General features: G+C 43.5%; 1 protein-coding gene across 4 annotated transcripts in view; it reads left to right on the top strand.

Moving 5' to 3' along the window:
• Positions 1-27,003, top strand: part of mlh3 (mutL homolog 3 (E. coli)) — a 120,597-nt gene extending 93,594 nt beyond the window's left edge. For 3 of the 4 annotated variants that reach the window (XM_063042896.1, XM_063042913.1, XM_063042877.1), the window contains one exon: positions 26,688-27,003. In XM_063042896.1, the coding sequence (XP_062898966.1) occupies positions 26,688-26,759 (72 nt within the window). In that variant the 3' untranslated portion in view covers positions 26,760-27,003. Of the gene's footprint in view, positions 1-25,293; positions 25,652-26,687 lie in introns of all 4 variants that reach the window. The other variant, XM_063042921.1, reaches the window with a different exon arrangement.
• Positions 27,004-27,836: the final 833 nt, after the last annotated feature.

The raw sequence follows: 27,836 nt of genomic DNA, 5'->3' as shown, positions 1-27,836 counted from the left end.
GATTAGGCCATTCAGCCCATTGAGTCTGTTCCGCCATTCCATCATGGCTGATCCCAGTTCCCACTCAACCCCATACACCTGCCTTTTTGCCATTACCTTTGATGCCCTGACCAGTCAGGAAACTTGTATGCTTTAAATATACCCACGTTCTTGGCCTCCACAGCTGTGGCAGTGCATTCCACACATACACTGCTCTCTAGCTAAAATAATTCCTCCTTACCTCTGTTCTAAAGGGTCACCCAACAATTTTGAGTCTGTGCCTGCTAGTTCTGGACACCCCCCACCATAGGAAACATCCTCTCCACATCCACGTTATTTAGTCCTTTCAACATTCGATAGGTTTCAATGAGATGCCTCCGCACTCAGAATCAGAATGGGGTTTGTTATCAACGGAGTGTGTGTTCCGGTGAGTTCAGGCCAAAAGCTGCCAAATGCTCCATTCCCTGAATCATCCTTGTGAACCTTCTCTAGAATCTCTCCAATGAAAAGAAATCCTTTCTGTGATATGGGGCACAAACCTGTTGAGAATACTGCAAGTGTAGCCTGACTCGTGGCTTCTAAAGTCTCAGCATTATCTCCTTGCTTTTATATTCTATTCCCTTTGAAATGAATGCCAACATTGCATTTACCTTCTTTACCACAGACTCAACCTGTAAATTAACCTTCTGGGAGTCTTGTACGAAGACTCCTAAGTCCGTTTGCATTTCTGATGTTTGAACTTTCTTCCATTTAGGTAATAGACTGCACTTTTGTTCCTTTTACCAAAATGCATTATCGTACATTTCCCAACACTGTATTCCATCTGCCACTTTTTTGCCCATTCTTCTAACTCGTCTAAGTCCTTCTGCAATCACATTGCTTTCTCAGCATTACCTACCCCTCCTCCTATCTTTGTACAGAAACACAGAACATAGAAAACCTACAGCACAATACAGGCCCTTTGGCCCACAATGCTGTACTTACTTTAGAAATTACCTAGGGTTACCCATAGCCCTCTATTTTTCTAAGCTCCATGTACCTATCCAGGAGTCTCTCAAAAGACCCTATTGTATCTGTCTCCACCACCGTTGCAGGCAGCCCATTCCACATTTACTCTCTGACTGAAAAAACTTGCCCATGACATCTCCTCTGTACCTACTTCCAAGCACCTTAAAACTGTGCCCTCTCGTGCTATCCATTTCAGCACTGGTACAAACCCTCTGACTATCCACACGGTCAATGCCTCTCATCATCTTATACACCTCTTTCAGGTCACCTCTCATCCTCCGCCGCTCCAAGAAGAAAAGGCCGAGTTCACTCAACCTATTCTCATAAGGCATGCTCCTCAATCCAGGCAACATCCTTGTAAATCTCCTCTGCACCCTTTCTATAGTCTCCACATCCTTCCTGTAGTGAAGTGACCAGAACTGAGCACAGTACTCCAAGTGGGGTCTGTTCAGGGTCCTATATAGCTGTAACATTACCTCTCGGCTCTTAAACTCAATCCCACGGTTGATGAAGGCCAATGCACTGTATGCCTTCTTAACCACAGAGTCAACCTGCGCAGCTGCTTTGAGCGTCCTATGGATTCATGCCCCAAGATCCCTCTGATCCTCCACACTGCCAGGAGTCTTACCATTAATACTACATTCTGCCATCATATTTGACCTACCAAAATGAACCACCTCACACTTATCTGGGTTGAACCCCATCTGCCACTTCTCAGCCCAGTTTTGCATCTTGTCGATGTCCCGCTGTAAACTCTGACAGCCCTCCACACTATCCACAACACCTCAATCTTTGTGTCATCAGCAAATTTACTAGCCCTCCACTTCCTCATCCAGGTCATTTATAAAAATCACAAAGAGAAGGGGTCTCAGAACAGATCTCTGAGGCACACCACTGGTGACCGACCTCCATGCAGAATATGACCCATCTACTCTTTGCCTTCTGTGGGCAAACCAATTTTGGATCCACAAAGTAAGGTCCCCTTGGATCCCATGCCTCCTTGCCTTCTCAGTAAGCCTTGCATGGGGTACCTTATCAAATGCCTTGCTGAAATTCAAATACACTACATCTACTGCTCTACCTTCATCAACGTGTTTAGTCACATCCTCAAAAAATTCAATCAGGCTCATAATGCAAGATCTGCCTTTGACAAAGCCATGCTGACTATTCCTAATCATATTATGCCTCTCCAAATTTTCATAAAACCTGCCTCTTGGGATCTTTTCCATCAACTTACCAACCACTGAGGTAAGACTCACTGGTCTATAATTTCCTGGGCTATCACTACTCCCTTTCTTGAAAAAGTGAACAACATTTATAACCCTCCAATGCTCCGGAACCTCTCCTGTCCCCATTGATGATGCAAAGATCATTGAAAGAGGCTCAGCAATCTACTCCCTCGCTTCCCACAGTAGCCTGGGGTACATCCCATCCGGTCCTGGAGACTAATCCATCTTGATGCTTTCCAGAAGTTCCAGCATATCCTCTTTCTTACTGTCTATATGTTCAAGCTTTTCAATCCACTGTAAGTCACCCCTACAATCGCCAAGATCCTTTTCCGTAGTGAATACTGAAGCAAAGTATTCATTAAGTACCTCTGCTCTCTCCTCCGGCTCCATACACACATTTCATTGTCACGCTTGATTGGTCCTATTCTCTCATGTCTTATTCTCTTGCTCTTCACATACTTGTATAGAAACATAGAAGCATAGAAAATAGATGCAGGAGTAGGCCATTCGGCCCTTCGAGCCTGCACCGCCATTTATTATGATCATGGCTGATCATCCAACTCAGAACCCCGCCCCAGCCTTCCCTCCATACCCCCTGATCCCCGTAGCCACAAGGGCCATATCTAACTCCCTCTTAAATATAGCCAATGAACTGGCCTCAACTGTTTCCTGTGGCAGAGAATTCCACCGATACACCACTCTCTTGTGTGAAGAAGTTTTTCCTAATCTCAGTCCTAAAAGGCTTCCCCTTTATCCTCAAACTGTGACCCCCTGTTCTGGACTTTCCCAACATCGGGAACAATCTTCCTGCATCTATCCTGTCCAATCCCTTTAGGATTTTATACGTTTCAATCAGATCCCCCCTCAATCTTCTAAATTCCAACGAGTACAAGCCCAGTTCATCCAGTCTTTCTTCATATGAAAGTCCTGCCATCCCAGGAATCAATCTGGTGAACCTTCTTTGTACTCTCTCTATGGCAAGGATGTCTTCCCTCAGATTAGGGGACCAAAACTGCACACAATACTCCAGGTGTGGTCTCACCAAGGCCTTGTACAACTGCAGTAGGACCTCCCTGCTCCTGTACTCGAATCCTCTTGCTATAAATGCCAGCATACCATTCGCCTTTTTCACCGCCTGCTGTACCTGCATGCCCACTTTCAATGACTGGTGTATAATGACACCCAGGTCTCGTTGCACCTCTCCTTTTCCTAATCGGCCACCATTCAGATAATAATCTGTTTTCCTATTTTTGCCACCAAAGTGGATAACTTCACATTTATCCACATTAAATTGCATCTGCCATGAATTTGCCCACTCACCCAACCTATCCAAGTCACTCTGCATCCTCTTAGCATCCTCCTCACAGCTAACACTGCCACCCAGCTTCGTGTCATCTGCAAACTTGGAGATGCTGCATTTAATTCCCTCATCCAAGTCATTAATATATATTGTAAACAACTGGGGTCCCAGCACTGAGCCTTGCGGTACCCCACTAGTCACCGCCTGCCATTCTGAAAAGGTCCCGTTTATTCCCACTCTTTGCTTCCTGTCTGCTAACCAATTCTCCATCCACGTCAATACCTTACCCCCAATACCGTGTGCTTTAAGTTTGCACACTAATCTCCTGTGTGGGACCTTGTCAAAAGCCTTTTGAAAATCCAAATATACCACATCCACTGGTTCTCCCCTATCCACTCTACTAGTTACATCCTCAAAAAATTCTATGAGATTCGTCAGACATGATTTTCCTTTCACAAATCCATGCTGACTTTGTCCGATGATTTCACCGCTTTCCAAATGTGCTGTTATCACATCTTTGATAACTGACTCCAGCAGTTTCCCCACCACTGACGTTAGGCTAACTGGTCTATAATTCCCCGGTTTCTCTCTCCCTCCTTTTTTAAAAAGTGGGGTTACATTAGCCACCCTCCAATCCTCAGGAACTAGTCCAGAATCTAACGAGTTTTGAAAAATTATCACTAATGCATCCACTATTTCTTGGGCTACTTCCTTAAGCACTCTAGGATGCAGACCATCTGGCCCTGGGGATTTATCTGCCTTCAATCCCTTCAATTTACCTAACACCACTTCCCTACTAACATGTATTTCGCTCAGTTCCTCCATCTCACTGGACCCTCTGTCCCCTACTATTTCTGGAAGATTATTTATGTCCTCCTTAGTGAAGACAGAACCAAAGTAATTATTCAATTGGTCTGCCATGTCCTTGCTCCCCATAATCAATTCACCTCTTTCTGTCTGTAGGGGACCTAAATTTGTCTTTACCAGTCTCTTCCTTTTTACATATCTATAAAAGCTTTTACAGTCAGTTTTTATGTTCCCTGCCAGTTTTCTCTCATAATCTTCTTTCCCCTTCCTAATTAAGCCCTTTGTCCTTCTCTGCTGAACTCTGAATTTCTCCCAGTCCTCAGGTGAGCCACTTTCTCTGGCTAATTTGTATGCTTCTTCTTTGGAATTGATACTATCCCTAATTTCTCTTGTCAGCCACGGGTGCACTACCTTCCTTGATTTATTCTTTTGCCAAACTGGGATGAACAATTGTTCTAGTTCATCCATGCAACCTTTAAATGCTTGCCATTGCATATCCACCGTCAATCCTTTAAGTGTCATTTGCCAGTCTATCTTAGCTAATTCACGTCTCATACCTTCAAAGTTACCCCTCTTTAAGTTCAGAACCTTTGTTTCTGAATTAACTATGTCACTCTCCATGTTAATGAAGAATTCCACCATATTATGGTCACTCTTACCCAAGGGGCCTCTCACGACAAGATTGCTAATTAACCCTTCCTCATTGCTCAAAACCCAGTCCAGAATAGCCTGCTCTCCAGTTGGTTTCTCGACATGTTGGTTCAAAAAACCATACCGCATACCTTCCAAGAAATCCTCTTCCTCAGCACCTTTACCAATTTGGTTCACCCAATCTACATGTAGATTGAAGTCACCCATTATAACTGCTGTTCCTTTATTGCACACAGTTCTAATTTCCTGTTTAATACCATCTCTGACCTCACTACTACTGTTAGGTGGCCTGTACACAACTCCCACCAGCGTCTTCTGCCCCTTAGTGTTACGCAGCTCTACCCATATCGATTCCACATCTTCCCGGCTTATGTCCCTCCTTTCTATTGCATTAATCTCTTCTTTAACCAGCAACGCCACCCCACCTCCCCTTCCTTCATGTCTATCCCTCCTGAATATTGAATATCCCTGAACGTTGAGCTCCCATCCTTGGTCACCCTGGAGCCATGTCTCTGCAAACTTGGAATTGATGGCCACAAAGCCATCAATTCCATTATCTGAATCATTGACAAACAATGTGAAAAGTAGCAGTCCCAATACTGACCCCTGAGGAACACCACTAGTCACTGGCAGCCAACCAGAGAAAGTCCCTTTTATTCCCACTCACTGCCTCCTGCCTGTCAGCTATTCCTCTATCCATGCCAGTATCTTTCCTGTAATGCCAAGGGATTTTATCTTGTTAAGCAGCCTCATGTGTGGCACCTTATCAAATGCCTTCTGAAAATCCAAGTAAATGACATCCACTGGCAGGTATTTCTGGGAATAATACAGAAGGTGCAGGATCAGTTCTTTCCAAAGAGGAAGAAGGATTATAAGGGGGGTAAGGGGCAACCGTGGCTGACAAGGACAGTATAAAAATAAAAGAGAAGAAGTATAACATAGCAAAGATGAGCAGGAAGCCAGAAGATTGGGAAACTTTTAAAGAGCAACAGAAGATAACTAAAAAGGCAATTCGGGGAGAAAAGATGAGGTACAAAGGTAAGCTAGCCAAGAATATAAAGGAGGATAATAAAAGCTTCTTTGGTTATGTGAAGAGGGAAAATATTAGTTAAGACCAAATTTGGGCCCTTGAAGACAGAAACGGGTGAATTTATTATGGGGGACAAAGAAATGGCAGACGAGTTGAACAGCTACTTTGGATCTGAATTCACTAGGGAAGACACAAACAATCTCCCAGATGTAATAGTGGCCAGAGGACGTAGGGTAACGGAGGAACTGAAGGAAATTCACATCAGGCAGAAAATGGTGTTGGATAGACTGATGGGACTGAAGGCTGATAAATCCCCGGGGCCTGATGGTCTGCATCCCAGGGTGCTTAAGGAGGTGGCTCTAGAAATTGTGGACGCATTGGTAATCACTTTCCAATGTTCTATAGATTCAGGATCAGTTCCTGTGGATTGGAGGGTAGCTAATGTTATCCCACTTTTTAAGAAAGAAGAGAGAGAGAGAAAACAGGGAATTATAGACCAGTTAGCCGGACATCAGTGGTGGGGAAGATGCTGGAGTTAATTATAAAAGATGAAATAGCAGCACATTTGGATAGCAGTAACAGGATTGTCCGAGTCAGCATGGATTTACGAAGGGGAAATCATGCTTGACTAATCGTCTGGAATTTTTTTGAGGATGTAACTATGAAAATAGACAAGGGAGAGCCAGTGGATGTAGTGTACCTGGACTTTCAGAAAGCCTTTGATAAGGTCCCACATAGGAGATTAGTGGGCAAAATTGGAGCACATGGTATTGGGGGTAGGGTACTGACATGGATAGAAAATTAGTTGGCAGACAAGAAACAGAGTAGAGATTAATAGGTCCCTTTCAGAATGGCAGGCAGTGACTAGTGGTGTACCTCAAGGCTTGGTGCTGGGACAGCAGCTATTTACAATATACATTAATGATTTAGATGAAGGGTTTAAAAGTAACATTAGCAAATTTGCAGATGACACAAAGCTGGGAGGCAGTGTGAAATGTGAGGAGGATGTTATAAGAATGCAGGGTGACTTGGACAGGTTGGGTGAGTGGGCAGATGCATGGCAGATGCAGTTTAATGTGGATAAATGTGAGGTTATCCACTTTGGTGGCAACAACAGGAAGGCAGATTACTATCTGAATGGTGTCAAGTTAGGAAAAGGGGAAGTACAACTAGATCTGGGTGTCCTTGTTCATCAGTCACTGAAAGTAAGCATGCAGGTACAGCAGGCAGTGAAGAAAGCTAATGGCATGTTGGCCTTCATAACAAGGGGAATTGAGTATAGGAGCAAAGGGGTCCTTCTGCAGTTGTACAAGGCCCTGGTGAGACCACACCTGGAGTATTGTGTGCAGTTTTGGTCTCCAAATTTGAGGAAGGACATTCTTGCTATTGAGGGAGTGCAGCGCAGGTTCATGAGGTTAATTCCCGGGATGGCGGGACAGTCATATGTTGAAAGATTGGAGCGACTGGGTTTGTATACACTGGAATTTAGAAGGATGAGAGGGGATCTGATTGAAACATATAAGATTATTAAGGGATTGGACACGCTAGAGGCAGGAAACATGTTCCTGATGTTGGGGGAGTCCAGAACCAGAGGCCACAATTTGAGAATAAGGGGTAGGCCATTTATACTTTATTGTCACCAAACAATTGATACTGGAACGTACAATCATCACAGCAGTATGTGATTCTGCGCTTCCCGCTCCCTGAATTACAAATAGTTAGTAAATATTAAAAATTTAAATTTTAAATCATAAATAGAAAATAGAAAAATGGAAAGTAAGGTAGTGCAAAAAAAACCGAGAGGCAGGTCCGGATATTTGGAGGCTACGGCCCAGATCCGGGTCAGGATCCGTTCAGCAGTCTTATCACAGTTGGGAAGAAGCTGTTCCCAAATCTGGCTGTACGAGTCTTCAAGCTCCTGAACCTTCTCCCAGAGGGAAGAGGGACGAAAAGTTTGTTGGCCAGGTGGGTCGTGTCCTTGATTATCTTGGCAGCACTGCTCTGACAGCATGCAGTGTAAAGTGAGTCCAAGGACGGAAGATTGGTTTGTGTGATGTGCTGTGCCGTGTTCACAATCTTCTGCAGCTTCTTCCGGTCTTGGACAGGAAAACTTCCATACCAGGTTGTGATGCACCCTAGAAGAATGCTTTCTACAGTGCATCTATAAAAATTAATGAGGGTTTTAGGGGACAGGCCAAATTTCTTCAGTTTTCTCAGGAAGTAAAGGTGCTGGTGGGCCTTCTTGGCAGTGGACTCTGCTTGGTTGGACTAAGTCAGGTCATTTGTGATATTGACCCCGAGGAACTTAAAGCTTTTGACCTGTTCCACTTGCGCACCACTGATGTAAATTGGGTCGTGCGGTCCGCTACTCCTTTTGAAGTCAGCAACCAATTCCTTCGTCTTGCTGATGAAGAACATTTAGAACAGAGTTGAGAAAAAACTTTTTCACCCAGGGAGTTGTGGATCTGTGGAATGCTCTGCCTCTGAAAGCAGGGGAGGCCAATTCTCTGGATGCTTTCAAGAAAGAGATAGATAGAGCTCTTAAAGATAGTGGAGAAGGCAGGAACGGGGTACAGATTGTGGATGATCAGCCATGATCACAGTGAATGGTGGTGGTGGCTCAAAGGGCCGAATGGCCTACTCCTGCACCTATTGTCTATTGTCTCCTTTGTCCACCCTGCTTATTACTTCCTTGAAGAATTATAACGGATTTGTCAGGCAAGATTTCCCTTTATAGAAACTATGCTGATTTTGACTTATTTTAACATTCGTCTCCAAGTACCCCTAAACCTCATCCTTAATAATGGACTCCAACACTTTCCCAACCACTGAGGCTAATGTAAACAAGGTTGAAAGAGTGCAGAGAAAATTTAAAAGGATGTTGCCGGGTCAGGAGGACCTGAGCAATAAGGAAAGATTGAATAGGTTAGGACTGTATTCTTTAGAACGTAGAAAATTGAGAGGAGATTTGATAGAGTTATACAGGATTTTGAGGGGTACAAGTAGGGTAAATGCATGCAGGCATTTTTCACTGAGGTTGAGTGGGACTACAACCAGTGGTCAGTGTGATAGATGAAAAGTCTGAGGGGAAATTTCTTCACTCAGAGGGTCATGAGAGTGTGGAATGAGCTGCCAGCACAAATAGTGTATTGCAAGCTTGGTTTCAATGTTTAAGAAAAGTTTGGATAGATGTATACGGATAGTTGGCGTTTTAAATAGTTGCGGCATGGATCAGATGAACTGAATGGCCTATTTCTGTGCTGTGCTTCTCTATGACTTTATGTACAAAGAGACCTTTGGGAGCAAGTCCATCCTTGCAGGAAGTGGTTACACTGGTGCACAGGTTAGTGAAGAAGGCATTGGTATGCTTAAGCAACACACACAAAAATTGCTGGTGAACGCAGCAGGCCACGCAGCATCTCCAGGAAGAGGTACAGTCGACGCTTCGGGCTGAGACCCTTCGTCAGGATTAACTGAAAGGAAAGCTAGTAAGAGATTTGGAAGTGGGAGGGGGAGGGGGAGATCCGAAATGATGAGAAGACAGGAGGGGGAGGGATGGAGCCAAGAGCTGGGCAGGTGATTGGCAAAAGGGATATGGGAGGATCATGGGACAGGAGGCCCAGGGAGAAAGAAAAGGGAGAGGGGGGGAAAAACAGAGGATGGGCCAGGGGTATAGTGAGAGGGACAGAGGGAGAAAAAGGAGAGAGAGAAAAAGAATATGAGTATATACATTACGGATGGGGTACGAGGGGGAGGTGGGGCATTAGCGGAAGTTTGAGAAGTCAATGTTCATGCCATCAGGTTGGAGGCTACCCAGACAGAATATAAGGTGTTGTTCCTCCAAACCTGAGTGTGGCTTCATCTTTACGCTTAACTCCATAGGCTATGCATTGAGTTGAAGAGTTGGGCCATCATGTTTCAGATGTACATAAAGCACATGGTTTCGGTTACTGCATTATGGAAAGGAAGTGGTAGCAATAGAAATTCACTTGGATGTTACCAGGAAGGGCTATAGTTACAATGCCTATGAAAAGTATTGCTTCCCCCCGCCCCTTGGAAGCGTTCATGTTTTATTGTTTTACAACACTGAATCACAGTGGATTTAATGTGGCTTTTTTGACACGATCAACAGAAAAAGACTCTTTCGTGTCAAAGTGACAACAGAGCTCTTCACCCCCCGCCCTTAATTATGACACCCCAAATCATCACTGATGCAGCTAATTAGTTTTAGTTAAATGGAGATCTGTTTTTGGAGCCCTCTGTATAGTCAAGGTGTTTTAATTGATAGTAGTAAAAATAAACCTGTATCTGGAAGGTCCAACTGCTGGTGAGTCAGTATCCTGGCAAAAACTATACCAGGAAGACAAAAGAACACCCCAAGCAACTCCTGGAAAAGGTTATTGAAAAGCACAAGTCAGGAGATGGGTACAAGAAAATTTCCAAGTCACTGAACATCTTCAGGCATACATTTAAGCCAATCATCAAGTATTGGAAAGAATATGGCACAGCTGTAAATCTGCCTAGAGCAGGCTGTCCTCAAAAGCTGAGTGACAGTGCTATGAAGGGTCTAGTGAGGGAGGCCACCAAGGGACCAAGTAGCTGGGATGGGAGAGAATGTGCATAGAATAACTGATGCCCGGATGATTCACCAGTCGCAGCTTTATGGGAGAGTGGCAAAGAAAAAACCACTGTTGGGAAAAAAAACTCGCATGAGATCTCGGCTAGAGTTTGTCAGAAGGCATGTGGGAGACTCTGAAGCCAGCTGGAAGAAGATTCTATGGTCTAATGAAACCAAAATTAAGCCAAACACCACACATCATCAAAAACACACCATCCCTACCGTGAAGTATGGTGGTGGCTGCATCATGCTGTGGGGATGCTTCACTGTAGCAGGTCCCAGAAGGCTTGTGAAGGTAGAAGGTAAAATGAATGCTGCAAAATACAGGGAAAAATTGGAGGAAAACCCGATACAGTCTGTAAGAGAACTGCGACTTGGGAGAAGATTTGTTTTCCAGCAAGACAGTGATCCCAAACATAAAACCAAAGCTACACAGGAATGTCTTAAAAATAACTAAGTTAATGTCCTGGAGTGGCCAAATCTGAGTCCAGATCTCAATCCAATTGAGAATTTGTGGCTGGACTTGAAAAAGGCTGTTCACTCACGATTCCCATAGAATTTAACAGAGCTCGAGCACTTTTGTAAAGAAGAATGGGAAAAAATTGCTGTATCCAGATGTGCAAAGCTGATAGAGACCTATCCACACAGACTCAAGGCTGTAATTGCTACCAAAGGTGTATCTTGAAGTTGAAGGGGGGTGAATACTTACAGAAATATTTTGTTTATATTTGCAATTAATTTAGATCACTTTGTAAAGATCTATTTTCACTTTGACACAAAAGTGTCTTTTTTGTTGATCAGTGTCAATAAAAGCCAAATTAAAACATGAAAACTTCCAAGGGGGTGAATATTTTTAATGGCACTGTATAAGGAAAGGTTGGGTAGACTGGATTTATTCTTGCTGTATAAGAGTCTCTTTCCCAGGGCAGAAGATTTTTGGACTACTAATCTGTTTTCAAACATGAACTGTAGTTTTGTTCTTGCTTACTGTGAGGTCAAGAAAAGAGTAGGGGGAGCAGCTGTTTGAAATGTATATCAGGTGAGGAATTGTTTGATTGCTTATTGTAAGGCCAGGGTGAATAGAAGGGTAGCAAGATCCAGCGGAGTGCTATTTCCTGGGGTGTGTGGTCTGGCATACAGTCAAGGCAATGAGGATACAGATGGGTGTAGGTGGTGCTGCCACTGATTGAAAAGATTCTGGAGGACATTGACACAAAGGATGTTGAGAGGATATTTTTCTTTGCAGAGGATTCTGGAACCAGGGGCATAGTCTCAGAATAAAGATGTGGCCTGTTTAGCACCATGAATTATACAGTACAGATACACCGCTTCAGCTGACAACATCCATGCTGACCTTTCTGCACATCTGCACAAATCTCATTTGCCCATGTTAGGACAGTATCCTATACCTGCCTATTTAACTGTCTGTCTCAGTGCCTTGTAATCAAACCAATTGTATCTGATTTCACTACCTTTAGATACCTACCACACTTTTTTTTTTAAAAAAAGCTTACTCCTTTAAAACCCCTTCCTTTCATTTTAAACCTATGCTCATGTTTTTGACACTCCTGTCATAAGTTTTGACTATCCACTCATAGGAACAAGTTTTTGAGTTTGGATAGATCCAGTGGTAAAAAAGCAAAGATAGTGTTCAGTCAGACTGTCAGGGAGGGCAGGCAGATGATAGGACATAATTGCAGCCAGCAGGGTGAGTATCAGTGCATTACAGATGCAGAATCAAAAGGGGTAGCAAATGAAGCATTCAAAGTGTTATATCTCAATGTAAGGAGTATAAGAAATAAGGTGAATGATCTTGTTGCACTTTTACAGGTTGCCAGGTATGATATTTTGGCCATCACTGAATCATGGCTGAAGGATGGTTGATGTTGGGAAGCTGAATATCCAAGGTTACAAGTTGTATCGGAGGGATAGGAAGGTCGGCAGAGGGGGTGGCATGCCTCTGCTGGTAAAGAATGGCATCAAATCAGTAGAAAAATGTGACATAGGATTGTGGGTTGAATTAAGAAATTGCAAGGGTAAAAGGACCCTGATGGCAGTTTCATACAGTAGCTAGGATGTGGACCACAGATTGCAACAGGAAATAGTAAAGGCGTGTCAAAAGGACAATGTTATGACAGTCACAGGAGATTTGAACATGCAGGTCAATTGAGAAAATCAGGTTGGAAATGGATTGGATCCCAAGCGAGTGAGTATGTTGAATGCCTATGAGATGGCCTTCTAGAGCAATTAGTTGTTGAGCCTACTAGGGGATCAGCTATACTGGATTGAGTGTTATGTTATGAACCAGAAGTGATTAGGGAGCTTAAGGCAAAAAGAACCCTTAGTAGAGGCAGTGATCACAATATGATTGAGATCATCTTGAAATTTTATTGGGAGAAAGTAAAGTCTGACGTAGCAGTATTTCAGTGGAGTAAAGGAAATTTCAGTGGTATGAGAGAGGAGTTGACCAACGTAAGTTCGAAGGAGATGCTGGCAGGAATGACAGCAGACAACAATAGCATGAGTTTCTGGGGAAAATGAGGAAGGTTCAGGATCGATGTATTCTAAAAACAAAGAAATACCCAAATGGCAAAATAGCACAACCTTGGCTGACAAGGGAAGTCAAAGCTAATGTAAAAGCAAAAGAGAGGACATACAACAAAGCAAAAATTAGTTGGAAGACAGAGGATTGGGAAGCTTTCAAAACACTATAGAAGCAACTAGAAGAATCATTTGGAGAGAAAAGATGAAATAAGGAAGTAAGCTAGCAAACAATATCAAAGTGAATAGTAAAAGCTTTTTCAAATATGTAAAAAATAAAAGAGAGATGAGAGTGGATATAGGACTGCTAGAAAATGGGACCAGAGAAATAATAATGGGGGACAAGGAGATGGAAGATGAACTAAATGAGTATTTTTCATCAGTCTTCACTGTGGAAGACACGAGCAGTGTTCCAGATGTAGAAGGGTGCAAGGGAAGAGATTTGAGTGCAATTACTTTTACAAGGGAGAAGGTGCTCAAAAAGCTAAAAGACGCAAAGGTACATAAGTCTCCCGGACCAGATGAACTGCACCCTAGGATTCTGAAAGAGGTAACTGTAGAGATTGTGGAGGCATCAGTAATGATCCTTCAAATATCATCAGACTCTGGCATGTTGCCAGAGGACTGAAAAACTGAAAATGTCACTTCACTCTTTTAGAAAGGAGGGAGGCAGCAGAAAAGAAATTATAAACCAGTTAGCCTGACTTCAGTGGTTGGGAAGATTTTGGAGTCTGTGGTTAAGGATGAAGTTATGGAGTACTTGGTAATACACGACAAGATAGGACCAAGTCAGCATAGTTTCCTTGAGGGAAAATCTTGCCTGTGGACCTGTTAGAATTCTTTGAGGAGATTACATGTAGGATAAATAAAGGGGATGCAGTGGATATTGTATATTTTGACTTTCAGAAAGCCTTTGACAAGGTGCTACACATGAGGCTGCTTGCCAAGTTAAGAGCACATGATAATACAGTAAATGATGGTAGGAGGCAGCGAGTGAGAATATAAAGATCCTTGTCTGGTTGGCTGCCAGTGACCAGTGGTGTTCCAAAGGGTCAGTGTTGGAACTGCTTCTATTTATGCTGTGTATCAATGATTTAGATGATGGAATAGATGGCTTTGTTGCCAAGTTTGCAGATGATACAAAGATTAGTGGATGAGCAGATAGTGTTGAGGAAATAGGTAGAATGCAGAAGGACTTAGGCAGATTAGGGGAATGGGCAAGAAAATGATAAATGAAATACAATCTTGGAAAATGCATGGTCATGCACTTTGGTAGTAGAAATAAATGTGCAGACTATTTTCTAAATGAGAAAATCCATAAACCCGAGATACAAAGGAACGTGGGAGTCCTTCTGCAGAACAGCCTAAAGATTAACTTGTAGGTAGAGCAGGTGGTGAGAAAGGCAAATGCAATGTTAGCATTCATTTCAAGAGGTCTTGAATACAATAGCAGAGATGTGATGATGAGGCTTTATAAGGCACTAGTGAGGCCTCACCTTGAATATTGTGAACAGGTTTGGGCTTATCATCTCAGAAAAGATGTGCTGCATTGGAGAGGGTTCCGAGGAGGTTCACAAAGATGATTCCAGGAATGAAAGGGTTATCATACAAGGAACGTTTGATGGCTATGGGTCTGTACTTGCTAGAATTTAGAAGGATGAGAGGGGATCTCATTGAAACCTTCCAAATGTTGAAAGGCCTCGACAGAGTAGATATGGAAATGATGTCTGCCATGGTAGAGGAGTCAAAGACAAGAGGGCACAGCCTCAGGATAGAAGGGAGCCCATTTAAAACAGAGATGCGGAGTAATTTCATTAGCTAGTGGATGATGAATTTGTGGAATTTTTTTTTACCACAGGCAGCTGTGGAGGCCAGGTCATTGTGGTATTTAACGCAGAGCTTGACAGGTTCTTGATTGGATACGGCATCAAAGGTTATGAGGAGATGGCTGGGGAATGGGGCTGAGGAGGGGTAAAAAGGATCAGCTATGATTAAATGGCTGAAAATTGCAAATGTCACTCCACTCTTTAAGAAGGCAGGGAGGGAGAGAAAGGACATTATAGGCCAGTTGGACTGATGGAGGTTGGAAACATAATTGGAGTCGATTATTAAAGGTGAGGTTTCAGGGTACTTAGAGGCACATGATAAAATGTGCCAAAATCAGCATGGTTTCCTTAAGGGGAAATCATGCTTGACACATCTGTTGAAATTCGAGATGGGGAGAGAATTCAAGATGCAGAGATGCAAAGGGAGTTGGGAGTCCTTGTGCAGGATACTCTGAGGGTTAACCTCCAGGTTGAGTCAGTTGTGAAGAAGGCGAATGCAATGTTGGCATTCACTTCTAGATGTATAGAATATAGAAACCATAGGAAAAACTACAGCACAGAAACAGGCCTTTTGGCCCTTCTTGGCTGTGCTGAACCATTTTCTACCTAGTCCCACTGACGTACACACGGACCATATCCCTTCATACATCTCCCATCCATGTATCTGTCCAATTTATTCTTAAATGTTAAAAAAGAACCCGCATTTACCACCTCGTCTGGCAGCTCATTCCACACTCCCACCACTCTCTGTGTGAAGAAGTCCCCCCCAATGTTCCCTTTAAACTTTTCCCCCCTCACCCTTAACCCATGTCCTCTGGTTTTTTCCTCCCCTTGCCTCAGTGGAAAAAGCCTGCTTGCAATCACTCTATCTGTACCCATCATAATTTTATATACCTCTATCAAATCTCCCTTCATTCTTCTACGCTCCAGGGAATAAAGTCCTAACCTATTCAACCTTTCTCTGTATCTCAGTTTCTCAAGTCCCGGCAACATCCTTGTAAACCTTCTCTGCACTCCTTCTTCTTCTTTTTAAATCTTTTTATTAAATTAGTACACACAGGATAAAACATATAGCAACCAATACATTGTTACGATATAGATAACAAACCCCATTTCCAGAAAAGTTGGGATATTTTCCAAAATGCAATAAAAACAAAAATCTGTGATATGTTAATTCACATGAACCTTTATTTAACTGACAAAAGTACAAAGAAAAGATTTTCAATAGTCTTACTGACCAACTTAATTGTACTTTGTAAACATACACAAAGTTAGAATTTCATGGCTGCTGCAACACTCAACAGAAGTTGGGACAGAGGCATGTTTACCATTGTGTTACATCACCTTTCCTTTTAATAACACTTTTTAATCGTTTTGGAACTGAGGGTACTAATTGTAATAGATTTGCAATTGGAAATTTTGTCCATTCTTGCTTGATATAAGACTTCAGCTGCTCAAAGTCCATGGTCTCCGTTGTCTGATTCTCCTCTCCATGATGCGCCATACATTTTCAATAGGAGATAGATCTGGACTGGCAGCAGGCCAGTCAAGCACACGCACTCTGTGTCTACAAAGCCACGCTGTTGTAGCCCGTGCAGAATGTGGTCTGGCATTGTCCTGCTGAAATAAGCATGGACGTCCCGGGAAGAGACGTCGCCTTGATGGCAACATATGTCTCTCTAAAATCCTAATATACGCCTCAGAGTCAATGGTACCTTCACGTACATGCAACTCACCCATGCCGTGGGCACTGATGCACCCCCATACCATCACAGATGCTGGCTTTTGCACCTTTCGCTGATAACAATCTGGATGGTCGTTTTCATCTTTGGCACAGAGAATCGACGCCTATTTTTTCCGAAAACTAGCTGAAATGTGGACTCATCTGACCACAGCACATGGTTCCACAGTCTTTCGCTCCATCTGAGATGAGCTCGGGCCCAGAGAACTCGCCGGCATTTCTGCATAGAATTGATGTATGGCTTCCTCCTTGCGTAATACAGTTTCAAGTTGCATTTCTGGATGCAGCGACGGACTGTGTTGAGTGACAATGGTTTTCTGAAGTACTCCCAAGCCCAGGTGGCTATAATTGTCACAGTAGCATGACGGTTTCTTAGGCAGTGTCGCCTGAGGGCTCGAAGATTACGCGCATTCAACAGTGGTTTCCAACCTTGCCCTTTACGCACTGAGATGTCTCTGAATTCTCTGAATCTTTTCACAATATTATGTACTGTAGATGTTGAAAGACCCAAATTCTCTGCAATCTTGCATTGAGAAATGTTCCTTTTGAACTGACTAACAATTCTCTTACGAATTTTGGCGCAAAGGGGTAAGCCACGACCCATCCTTGCTTGCAAAGACTGAGCCTTTGATGGACGCTACTTTTATACCCAGTCATGATACCTTACCTGCTACCAATTAGTCTGCTTAATGTGGAGTCTTCCAAACTGGTGTTACTTGAATATTCTGTGCACTTTTCAGTCTTATTTTAACTCTGTCCCAACTTCTGTTGAGTGTGTTGCAGCCATCAAATTCTAAATTTGTGTATATTTACAAAATACAATTAAGTTGGTCAGTAAAACTATTGAAAATCTTTTCTTTGTATTTTTGTCAGTTAAATAAAGGTTCACGTGAATTAACATATCACAGATTTTTTAATTGCATTTTGGAAAATATCCCAACTTTTCTGAAAATGGGGTTTGTACAAGAGGTATTAATACAAAAAAAATGAAAACAACATAGGTTAGTTAAAAAAAAATAACAAGGTAATATAATTGTGTACTAGTTTTCCATATAACAGTAGAGAGAGAGAAAAAAACCCAGAAGAAAATAAAACCCAAAAAAAAACTACCGTGCCTCTAAGCTACAAAACAAAGCAATGGGCTAGCTAGGTAAATAGTAAACATAACCAGATTAAACAATCACGTCCTAGAACTCGACCTCCACAAGTTAGAAATTTTCTAAATACCATACTTTCTTCCCCTCTGGCGTTACCCCCTACAAATATTTTAGACGCTGTCATTAACCTTAACCCATATCAGAAAGGTGTAAGGGCTATTATTTATAATATTATCATGAAACTTAAGATAGCTCCTTTCGATAAGATTAGGACCGACTGGGTAAAGGAATTGGGCCTCACTATCTCGGCGGATGACTGGGCTCGTATTTTACAACTAGTTAATACTTCCTCTATCTGTTCCAAACACTCCTTAATTCAGTTTAAAGTTGTCCAAAGAGCACACATGTCTAAAGATAAATTTGCTCGTTTTTATTCTCATATTAACCCTCTTTGTGATAGATGTCATGGCGAGATAGCTTCCTTGACCCATATGTTTTGGTCTTGTCCTACTCTGGAAACTTTTTGGAAAGATGTTTTTCATATTATTTCAAAGGTTTTGAATAGTGATACTTCTCTGCACTCTTTCAACCTTATTAATATCCTTCCTGTAATTTGGTGACCAAAACTGAACACAATACTCCAGATTTGGCCTCACCAATGCCTTATACAACCTCATCATAACATTCCAGTTCTTATACTCAATACTTTGATTAATAAAGGCCAATGTACCAAAAGCTCTCTTTACGACCCTATCTACCTGTGACGCCACTTTTAGGGAATTTTGTATCTGTATTCCCAGATCCCTCTGTTCCACTGCACTCCTCAGTGCCTTACCATTTACCCTGTATGTTCTACCTTGGTTTGCCCTTCCAAAGTGCAATACCTCACACTTGTCTGTATTAAACTCATTTGCCATTTTTCAGCCCATCTTTCCAGCTGGTCCAAATCCCTCTGCAAGCTTTGAAAACCTTCCTCACTGTCCACTACACCTCCAATCTTTGTATCATCAGCAAATTTGCTGATCCAATTTACCACATTATCATCCAGATCATTGATATAGATGACAAGTAACAATGAACCCAGCACTGATCCCTGTGGCACACCACTAGTCACAGGCCTCCACTCTGAGAAGCAATCCTCTACTACCACTCTTTGGCTTCTTCCATTGAGCCAATATTTAATCCAATTTACCACCTCTCCATGTATATCTAGCAACTGAATCTTCCTAACTAACCTCCCATGCGGGACCTTGTCAAAGACCTTACTGAAGTCCATGTAGACAACATCCATTGCCTTCCCTTCATCCACTTTCCTGGTAACCTCCTCGAAAAACTCCAGTAGATTGGTCAAACGTGACCTAGCACGCACAAAGCCATGTTGACTCTCCCTAATAAGTCCCTGTCTATCCAAATGCTTGTAGATTCTGTCTCTTAGTACTCCCTCCAATAACTTACCCACTAGCGACGTCTAACTTACTGGCCTATAATGTCCCGGATTACGTTTCGATCCTTTTTTAAACAACGGAACAACATGAGCCATTCTCCAAACCTCCGGCACCTCACCCATAGACACAGACATTTTAAGTGTATCTGCCAGGGCCCCTGCAATTTCAATACTAGTCTCCTTCAAGGTCCGAGGGAATACCCTGTCAGGTCCTGGGGATTTATCCACTTTAATTTGCCTCAAGATAACAAGCACCTCCTCCTTTTCAATCTGTACAGTTTCCATGATCACACTACTTGTTTCCCTTAATTCCATAGACTTCATGCCAGTTTCCTTAGTAAATACAGACGCAAAAAACCCATTGAAGATCTCCCCAATTTCTTTTGGTTCCGCACATAGCCGACCACTCGAATCTTCAAGAGGACCAATTTTGTCCTTTACAATCCTTTTACTTTTAATAAACCTGTAAAAGCTCTTTGGATTATCCTTCACTTTGACTGCCAAGGCAACCTCATGTCTTCTTTTAGCCCTCCTGATTTCCTTCTTAAGTATTTTCTTGCACTTTTTATACTACTCAAGCACTTTATTTACTGCCTGTTTCCTATACATGTCATACAACTCTCTCTTCTTCTTTATCAGAGTTGCAATATCCCTTGAGAACCAAGGTTCCTTATTCCTATTCACTTTGCCTTTAATCCTGACAGGAACATACAAGCTCTGCACTCTCAAAATTTCTCCTTTGAAGGCTTCCCACTTATTGATCACATCTTTGCCAGAGAACAACCTGTCCCAATCCACACTTTTTAGATCCTTTCTCATTTCTTCAAATTTGGCCTCCTTCCAGTTTAGAACCACAACCCTAGGACCAGATCTATCTTTATCCATGGTCAAGTTGAAACTAATGGCGTTATGATCACTGGAACCAAAGTGCTCCCCTACACACACTTCTTTAACTTGTCCTAACTCGTTTTCTAACAGGAGACCCAATATTGCATCCCCTCTAGTTGGTACCTCTATATATTGATTTAGAAAACTTCCCTGAACACATTTTACAAACTCTAAACCATCTAGACCCCTAACGGCATGGGAGTCCCAATCAATATGTGGAAAATTAAAATCCCCTCCCACCACAACTTTATGTTTCTTGCAGTTGCCTGCTATCTCTCTGCACATTTGCTCTTCCAATTTTCATTGACTATTGGGTGGTCTATAATACAACCCCACTAATGTGGCCATACCTTTTCTGTTTCTCAGCTCCACCCATAAGGACTCAGTAGACAAGCCCTCTAATCTGTCCTGCCTGAGCACTGCTGTAACATTTTCCCTGACAAGCAATGCTACTCCCCCACCTTTCATTCCTCTGCCTCTATCACATCTGAAACATTGGAACCCTGGAATATTAAGCTGCCAGTCCTGCCCCTCCTGTAGCCAAGTTTCACTAATTGCTATAACGTCATAATTCCACGTGTCAATCCACGCCCTCAACTCGTCTGCTTTCCCCGCAATACTCCTAGCATTGAAATATATACACCTCAGAAGATTTTTACCACCACTCACAACCCTTCTATTAGTGGATTTGCTTGAACTTTTAACATCATTTATTTTCACCCCAGCCACACTGTCAGCTCTGGCATTCTGGTTCCCATCCCCCTGCAAACCTAGTTTAAAGCCTCCCCAACAGCATTAACAAACCTCCCTGAAAGGATATTGGTCCCTTTGTAGTTCAAGTGTAACCCGTCTCTCTTGTACAGCTCCCACCTGCCCCAGAAGAGGTCCCAATGATCCTGAAATCTGAAACCCTGCCCCCTACAGCCACTTGTTCATCCTCCAGAGCATCCTATTCTTACCCTCACTGGCACGTGGCACAGGTAGCAATCCTGAGATTACCACCCTTGAGGTCCTGCTTTTCAACTTCCTACCAAGCTCTCTATACTCGCTCTCTATACTCACTCTTCAGGACCTCCTCACTCTTCCTTGCTATGTCATTGGTACCGATGTGCACCACGACATCTGGCTGATCACCCTCCCACTTCAGAATGTCATGTAAGCGATCAGAGACATCTTTGACCCCAGCACCCAGGAGGCAACAAACCATCCTGGATTCTCTGTCACGACCACAGAACCTCCTATCTGTACCTCTAACCATCGAGTCCCCTATCACTACCGCTCTCCTCTTATTCCACCCTCCCTTCTGCACTGCAGAACCAGACTCAGTCTGTCAGCCCAAGAGCTGACAGACGTTCCTCATACAGTAACCTTTTCGTTGCTGGAATCATTCTTGTGAATCTTCTCTGAACCTTCTTCAATGTCAGTGTATCCTTTCTAAAATAAGGAGCCCAAAACTGCACACAATACTCCAAGTGTTCATAGAGATCTGGCTGCTGCAGCTTGTCCCAGGTAAGTCTCCCCCCGCCGCCCCCCAACAGTATCCAATGCAGTATACTTGTTGTTGAGGGGAATGGCCACAGGGGAACCCTGCTCTGCCTGCCCTTTCCTCTTCCCTCACCTGAAAGTGACCCAATTTCCTGTGCTTGCTCCTTTGGCGTAACTACCTCCCTGTAGCTACTATCTATAATCTCCTCATTCTCCCGAATGTAAGAGCAGGGATGTGGTGTTGAGGCTCTATAAGGCACTTGTGAGACCACACTTGGAGTATTGTGTGCAGTTTTGGGCTCCTTATTTTAGAAAGGATATACTGACATTGGAGAGGGTTCAGAGAAGATTCACAAGAATGATTCCAGCAACGAAAAGGTTACTGTATGAGGAACGTCTGTCAGCTCTTGGGCTGTATTCCCTGGAGTTCAGGAGAATGAGGGGGGATCTCATAGAAACATTCCGAAGGTTGAAAGGCCTGAACAGATTAGATATGGCAAAGTTATTTCCCATGGTAGAGGGGTCTAGGAAAAGAGGGCACAACTTCAGGACTGAAGGATGTCTATTTAGAATTGAGATGCAGAGAAATTACTTTAATCAAAGGGTGGTAAATCTGTGGAATTTGTTGCCACAGATGGCTGTGGAGGCCAAGTCATTGGGTGTGTTTAAGGCAGCGATAGATGTCTTATAGTGGGGGAGTTTAGGAGCAGAGGACATAGCCTCAGAATAGAGGGACATCCATTAGCCAGAGGGTGGTGAATCTTTGGAATTTATTGCCACAAATGGCTTTGGAGGCCTACTCTTTTGGTATATTTAAAACAGAGGTTGAAAGGTTCTTGATTAATCAGAGGGCCAAAGATTATGGGGAGAAGACGGGAGAAAGGGGTTTAAAGGGATAATAATGTGAAGAAAAAGAGGATGACAGGAGTGAAGGTAGGACCGATTAGAGATAAAGGTGGGAAGATGTGCCTGGAGGCTGTGGAAGTGAGCGCGATCCTCAATGAATACTTCTCTTCGGTATTCACCAATGAGAGGGAACTTGATGATGGTGAGGACAATATGAGTGAGGTAGATTTTCTGGAGCATGTTGATATTAAGGGAGTGGAGGTGTTGGAGTTGTTAAAATACATTGGGACGGGTAAGTCCCCGGGGCCTGATGGAATATTCCTCAGGCTACTCCCAGAGGCGAGGGAAGAGATTGCTGAGCCTCTGGCTAGGATCTTTATGTCCTCGTTGTCCACAGGAATGGTACCGGAGGACTGGAGGGAGGCGAATGTTGTCCCCTTGTTCAAAAAAGGTAGTAGGGATAGTTCAGGTAATTATAGACTAGTGAGCCTTATGTCTGTGGTGGGAAAGCTGTTGGAAAAGATTCTTAGAGATATGATCTCTGGGCATTTAGAGAATCATGGTCTGATCAGGGACAGTCAGCATGGCTTTGTGAAGGGCAGATCGTGTCTAACAAGCCTGACAGAGTTCTTTGAGGAGGTGACCAGGCATATAGATGAGCATAGTGCAGTGGATGTGATCTACATGGATTTTAGTAAGGCACTTGACAAGGTTCCACACGGTAGGCTTATTCAGAAAGTCAGAAGGCACGGGATCCAGGGAAGTTTGGCCAGGTGGATTCAGAACTGGCTTGCCTGCAGAAGGCAGAGGGTCATGGTGGAGGGAGTACATTCAGATTGGAAGGTTGTGACTAGTGGTTTCCCACAAGGATTTGTTCTGGGACCTCTATTTTTAGTGATTTTTATTAATGACCTGGATGTGAGGGTAGAAGGGTGGATTGGCAAGTTTGCAGATGACACAAAGGTTGGTGGTGTTGTAGATAGTGTAGAGGATTGTCAAAGGTTGCAGAGAGACATTGATAGGATGCAGAAGTGGGCTGAGAAGTGGCAGATGGAGTTCAACCCGGAGAAGTGTGAGGTGGTACACTTTGGAAGGACAAACTCCAAGGCACAGTACAAAGTAAATGGCAGGATACTTGGTAGTGTGGAGGAGCAGAGGGATCTGGGGGTACATGTCCACAGATCCCTGAAAGTTGCCTCACAGGTGGATAGGGTAGTTAAGAAATCTTATGGGTTGTTAGCTTTCATAAGTCAAGGGATAGAGTGTAAGAGTCGCGATGTAATGATGCAGCTCTATAATACTCTGGTTAGGCCACACTTGGAGTAATGTGTACAGTTCTGGTCGCCTCACTATAGGAAGGATTTGGAAGCATTGGACAGGGTACAGAGGAAATTCGGCCTGAAACGTCGACTGTACCTCTTCCTAGAGATGCTGCCTGGCCTGCTGCGTTCACCAGCAACTTTGATGTGTGTATCCAGAATGCTGCCTGGTTTAGAGTGTATGCATTATGATCAGAGATTAAGGGAGCTAGGGCTTTACTCTTTGGAGAGAAGGAGGATGAGAGGAGACATGATAGAGGTGTACAAGATAATAAGAGGAATAGATGGAGTGGATAGCCAGCGCCTCTTCCCCAGGGCACCACTGCTCAATACAAGAGGACATGGCTTTAAGGTAAGGGGTGGGAAGTTCAAGGGGGATATTAGAGGAAGGTTTTTTATTCAGTGGTTGGTGGTGGAATGCACTGCCTGAGTCAGTGGTGGAGGCAGATACACTAGTGAAGTTTAAGAGACTACTAGACAGGTACATGGAGGAATTTAAGGTGGGGGGTTATATGAGAGGCAGGGTTTGAGGGTCGGCACAACATTGTGGGCCGAAGAGCCTGTACTGTGCTTTACTATTTTATGTTCAAATCGGTCGTGATGGAATGGCAGAGAAGACTCGTTGGGCTGAATGGCCTAATTCTGCTCTGAAGTCTTATAGTCCGATGACAGTCTGCCATTTCTAGGCCTCTTGTAATTTTATGTACCTTTCTTGTCACCCCTCAGCCTCCACTGGGAGATCCTGAAGTGGCCACACATTTTAATTCCACGTCCCATTCCCATTCGGACATGTCTATCCACAGCCTCCTCTACTGTAAAGATGAAGCCACACTCATGTTGGAGGAACAACACCTTATATTCCGTCTGGGTAGCCTCCAACCTGATAGCATGAACATTGACTTCTCTAACTTCCGCTAATGCCCCACCTCCCCCTTGTACCCCATCCATTATTTATGTACACATTCTTTCTCTCACTCTCCTTTTTCTCCCTCTGTCCCTCTGACTATACCCCTTGCCCATCCTCTGGGTCCCCCCCCCCACTTTTCCTTCTCCCTGGGCCTCCTGTCCCATGATCCTCTCATATTCCTTTTGCCAATCAACTGTCCAGCTCTTGGCTCCATCCCTCCCCCTCCTGTCTTCTCCGATCATTTTGGATCTCCCCCTCCCCCTCCTACTTTCAAATCTCTTACTAACTCTTCCTTCAGTTAGTCCTGACGAAGGGTCTCGGCCTGAAACGTCGACTGTACCTCTTCCTAGAGATGCTGCCTGGCCTGCTGCGTTCACCAGCAACTTTGATGTGTGTCACCTGTTGGGTTGGTGGGATTGGAAAAAATTGTAAATTTCTGTATCTGGATTCATGCATTCAGGTTATGATGTTGCAATGTGTTTAGGAACCGTTGGCCATTCCCATATTATCCTTGGGCTGAAAATCTGTTGACCAGTCCAGGTGAAGGACTGAAAACATCAACTGTTTCCCTCCACAGACACCTATTCCTCCATCGCTCTGTGTGATGCTCCAGAATATGCTTATGCTTCAGGTTCCAGCATCTGCGATCTCTTGTCTCTAAATCCTTTGCATTTGAACATGGTTGTTGAAAGCGGAATCACAAGTACACAAGTGATAAAAAAAAAAGAGCATTTAGAACTCCGGCCTTCAACGTTCAGGGCATCGAGTACAAGAGATCGGACATTATGTTGCAGTTTCACATGTAACGGTCTTTGCCCCACTGACCCACCGTTGCTTAGGTCGACCCCGCCAAACAGTGCAATTGCTTTGGTGCGGATAAGGTGTGAGTCACCCAAAGAACAGCCACAACACAAATATGAAACAATATACAAAGTGTGAGTAAAGAATTCTACTTTATAGCAAATTTTTGGTGATGGGTTAGTAGAAATAACTACAAAAAAAATATAGGTGCCACATAAGTAACTTAGCAGTCTTGTGCACATAGGATTTTAATACGTTGGAGCTCGCGCCTCCGATTCCCTCCACAGGTTCTTCCAAGACTCCGGCCACCCTCCGAACTCCCGAGGTCCGGTTTCTGCCGCCCTGGAACCGCTGTCCGTTCCACACACGTCCATCCTCCCCACTCGCCTCCCGAAAGGCCTGCGCTCCTCAGCTCAGCACACACATACAAGATAACAGAACATGACTTCCATTGGCTAACAAATGAACACAATTTCCACCATCACACTGTATAACCCAAACATTGCAGTCACAGAGAACCCCTTGCCCAGCAGTTAACATTACGAGAAGCTTCATTTTGGTAATAAGCGATTAACAGTTACAGTCCATCTAGTATACTGAGAGTCCTACATACAAATCACTAGTGAATCTGTACCTGGTGTACCATGTACAAGTGCGATCACCCTGTTATGGGAAAAATGTGGTTAAACAAGAAAGAGTACAGGAATTTATGAGGACATTGCCAGGACTAAAGGGCCTGAGTTATAGCGAGAATTTGGCCAGGCTAGGTCTCTATTTTCTGGATTGAGGAAGAATGAAGGACGACCTTAAAAAAAAGTTTAAAATTACGAGCAGCAGAGATAGAATGGATGGTAAGCATTTTCCCCATGGTAGGGGAAAACAAACCGGGGGCTCAGGTTTAAATTAAGAGGGGATTTAATGGGGAACTGAGGGGTAAGTTTTTTTCACACTGAGAGTGGTGAATATGTGGAACGAGCTGCCAGAGGAAGTGGGTGAGGCAGGTACAATAGGGTCATTTAAGAAGCTTTTAGATAAGTACACGGAGGACAGGATTTCGAGGGTTATGAGCCCAACGCAGAAAATTGTGTCCAGCTGCGTAGGCACTGGATGGGCCAGAGGGTCTGTATCCAAGCTGTATTGCTCTATTTTCAAATTAATTCTGATCCACAGGTTCCCAACAGACCTAATTTACAGAAGCTGAGGATGCTGAGGGAAGTGTGGATGAGCGAAGAGGTTTTGTGATTGCCCTGTGTTGTTTCAGTGGAACTGCCCCATTATGAAATGGACAAAATCCCATTGTGAACCTCTGGTCTGCAATGACATTAACCTGACCACTTGGCCAGCTGTGTTCTTTGTATTGACTGTCCATCAAAGGTGCACGAGGTAGGAACTTGGTGCTGGGTGTAACTACTCTGTGTGTGTTGAGCTTGTGTTTTGTATGCACTGTTTTATTGCTAAACTATTTATTTGAATAAATGAAACTTGATTGCTGCACTATCTTTATTGATGGTGGAAGTACTGGAAGTCTGTGGTGGGCTAGTGGGATAGGACATCCTTTTCAAATGTAAACACAGGTAATTCTGCAGGTGTTGGAAATCCAGAGCACACACACCAAAAAGCTGGAGGGGCTCAACAGGTGAGGCAGCTTTTATGAAGGGGAATAAACAATCAATGTATCAAACTGAGACCCTTTATGAGTTCAGCATCCTTTATAAGTGGGCTTATTTCTCACTCTTCAGAGCCTACTGTAATGTAATCATAAGAACGTAAGGAATAGGAGCAGGAGTAGGCCATCCGGCCCATCCAGCCTGCCCCGCCATTCAATAAGATCATGGCTGATCTGTCTGTAAATTCAGCTTCATCTACCTCCCTTTACCCCATAACCCTTAATTCCCTTACTATGTAAAAATCTATCTAACTGTATCTTAAATATATTTAGTGAAGAAGCCTCAACTGTTTCCCTGGGCAGAGAATTCCACAGATTCACCACTCTCTGGGAAAAACAGTTTCTCCTCATCTCTGTCTTAAATCTTCTCCCCTGAATCTTGAGGCAATGTCCCCTAGTTCTAGTCTCACCTACCAATGGAAACAACTTTCCTACCTCTATCTTATCTACCCCTTTCAAAATTTTGTATGTTTCTTAAGATCCCCTCTCATTCTTCTGAATTCCAGAGAGTATAGTCCAAGGCGACTCAATCTCTCCTCATAGGTTAACCCCTTCATCTCTGGAATCAACCTGGTGAACCTCCTCTGCACTGCCTCCAAAGCCAGTATATCCTTCCTCAAGTATGGAGACCAGAGCTGCACATAGTACTCCAG

This window comes from Mobula hypostoma, chromosome 1, assembly GCF_963921235.1.
Source record: "Mobula hypostoma chromosome 1, sMobHyp1.1, whole genome shotgun sequence".
Classification (NCBI taxonomy): Eukaryota; Metazoa; Chordata; class Chondrichthyes; order Myliobatiformes; family Myliobatidae; genus Mobula; species Mobula hypostoma.
Note: the sequence above shows the minus strand (reverse complement) of the source record. Positions and strands in the feature narration are given on the sequence as shown.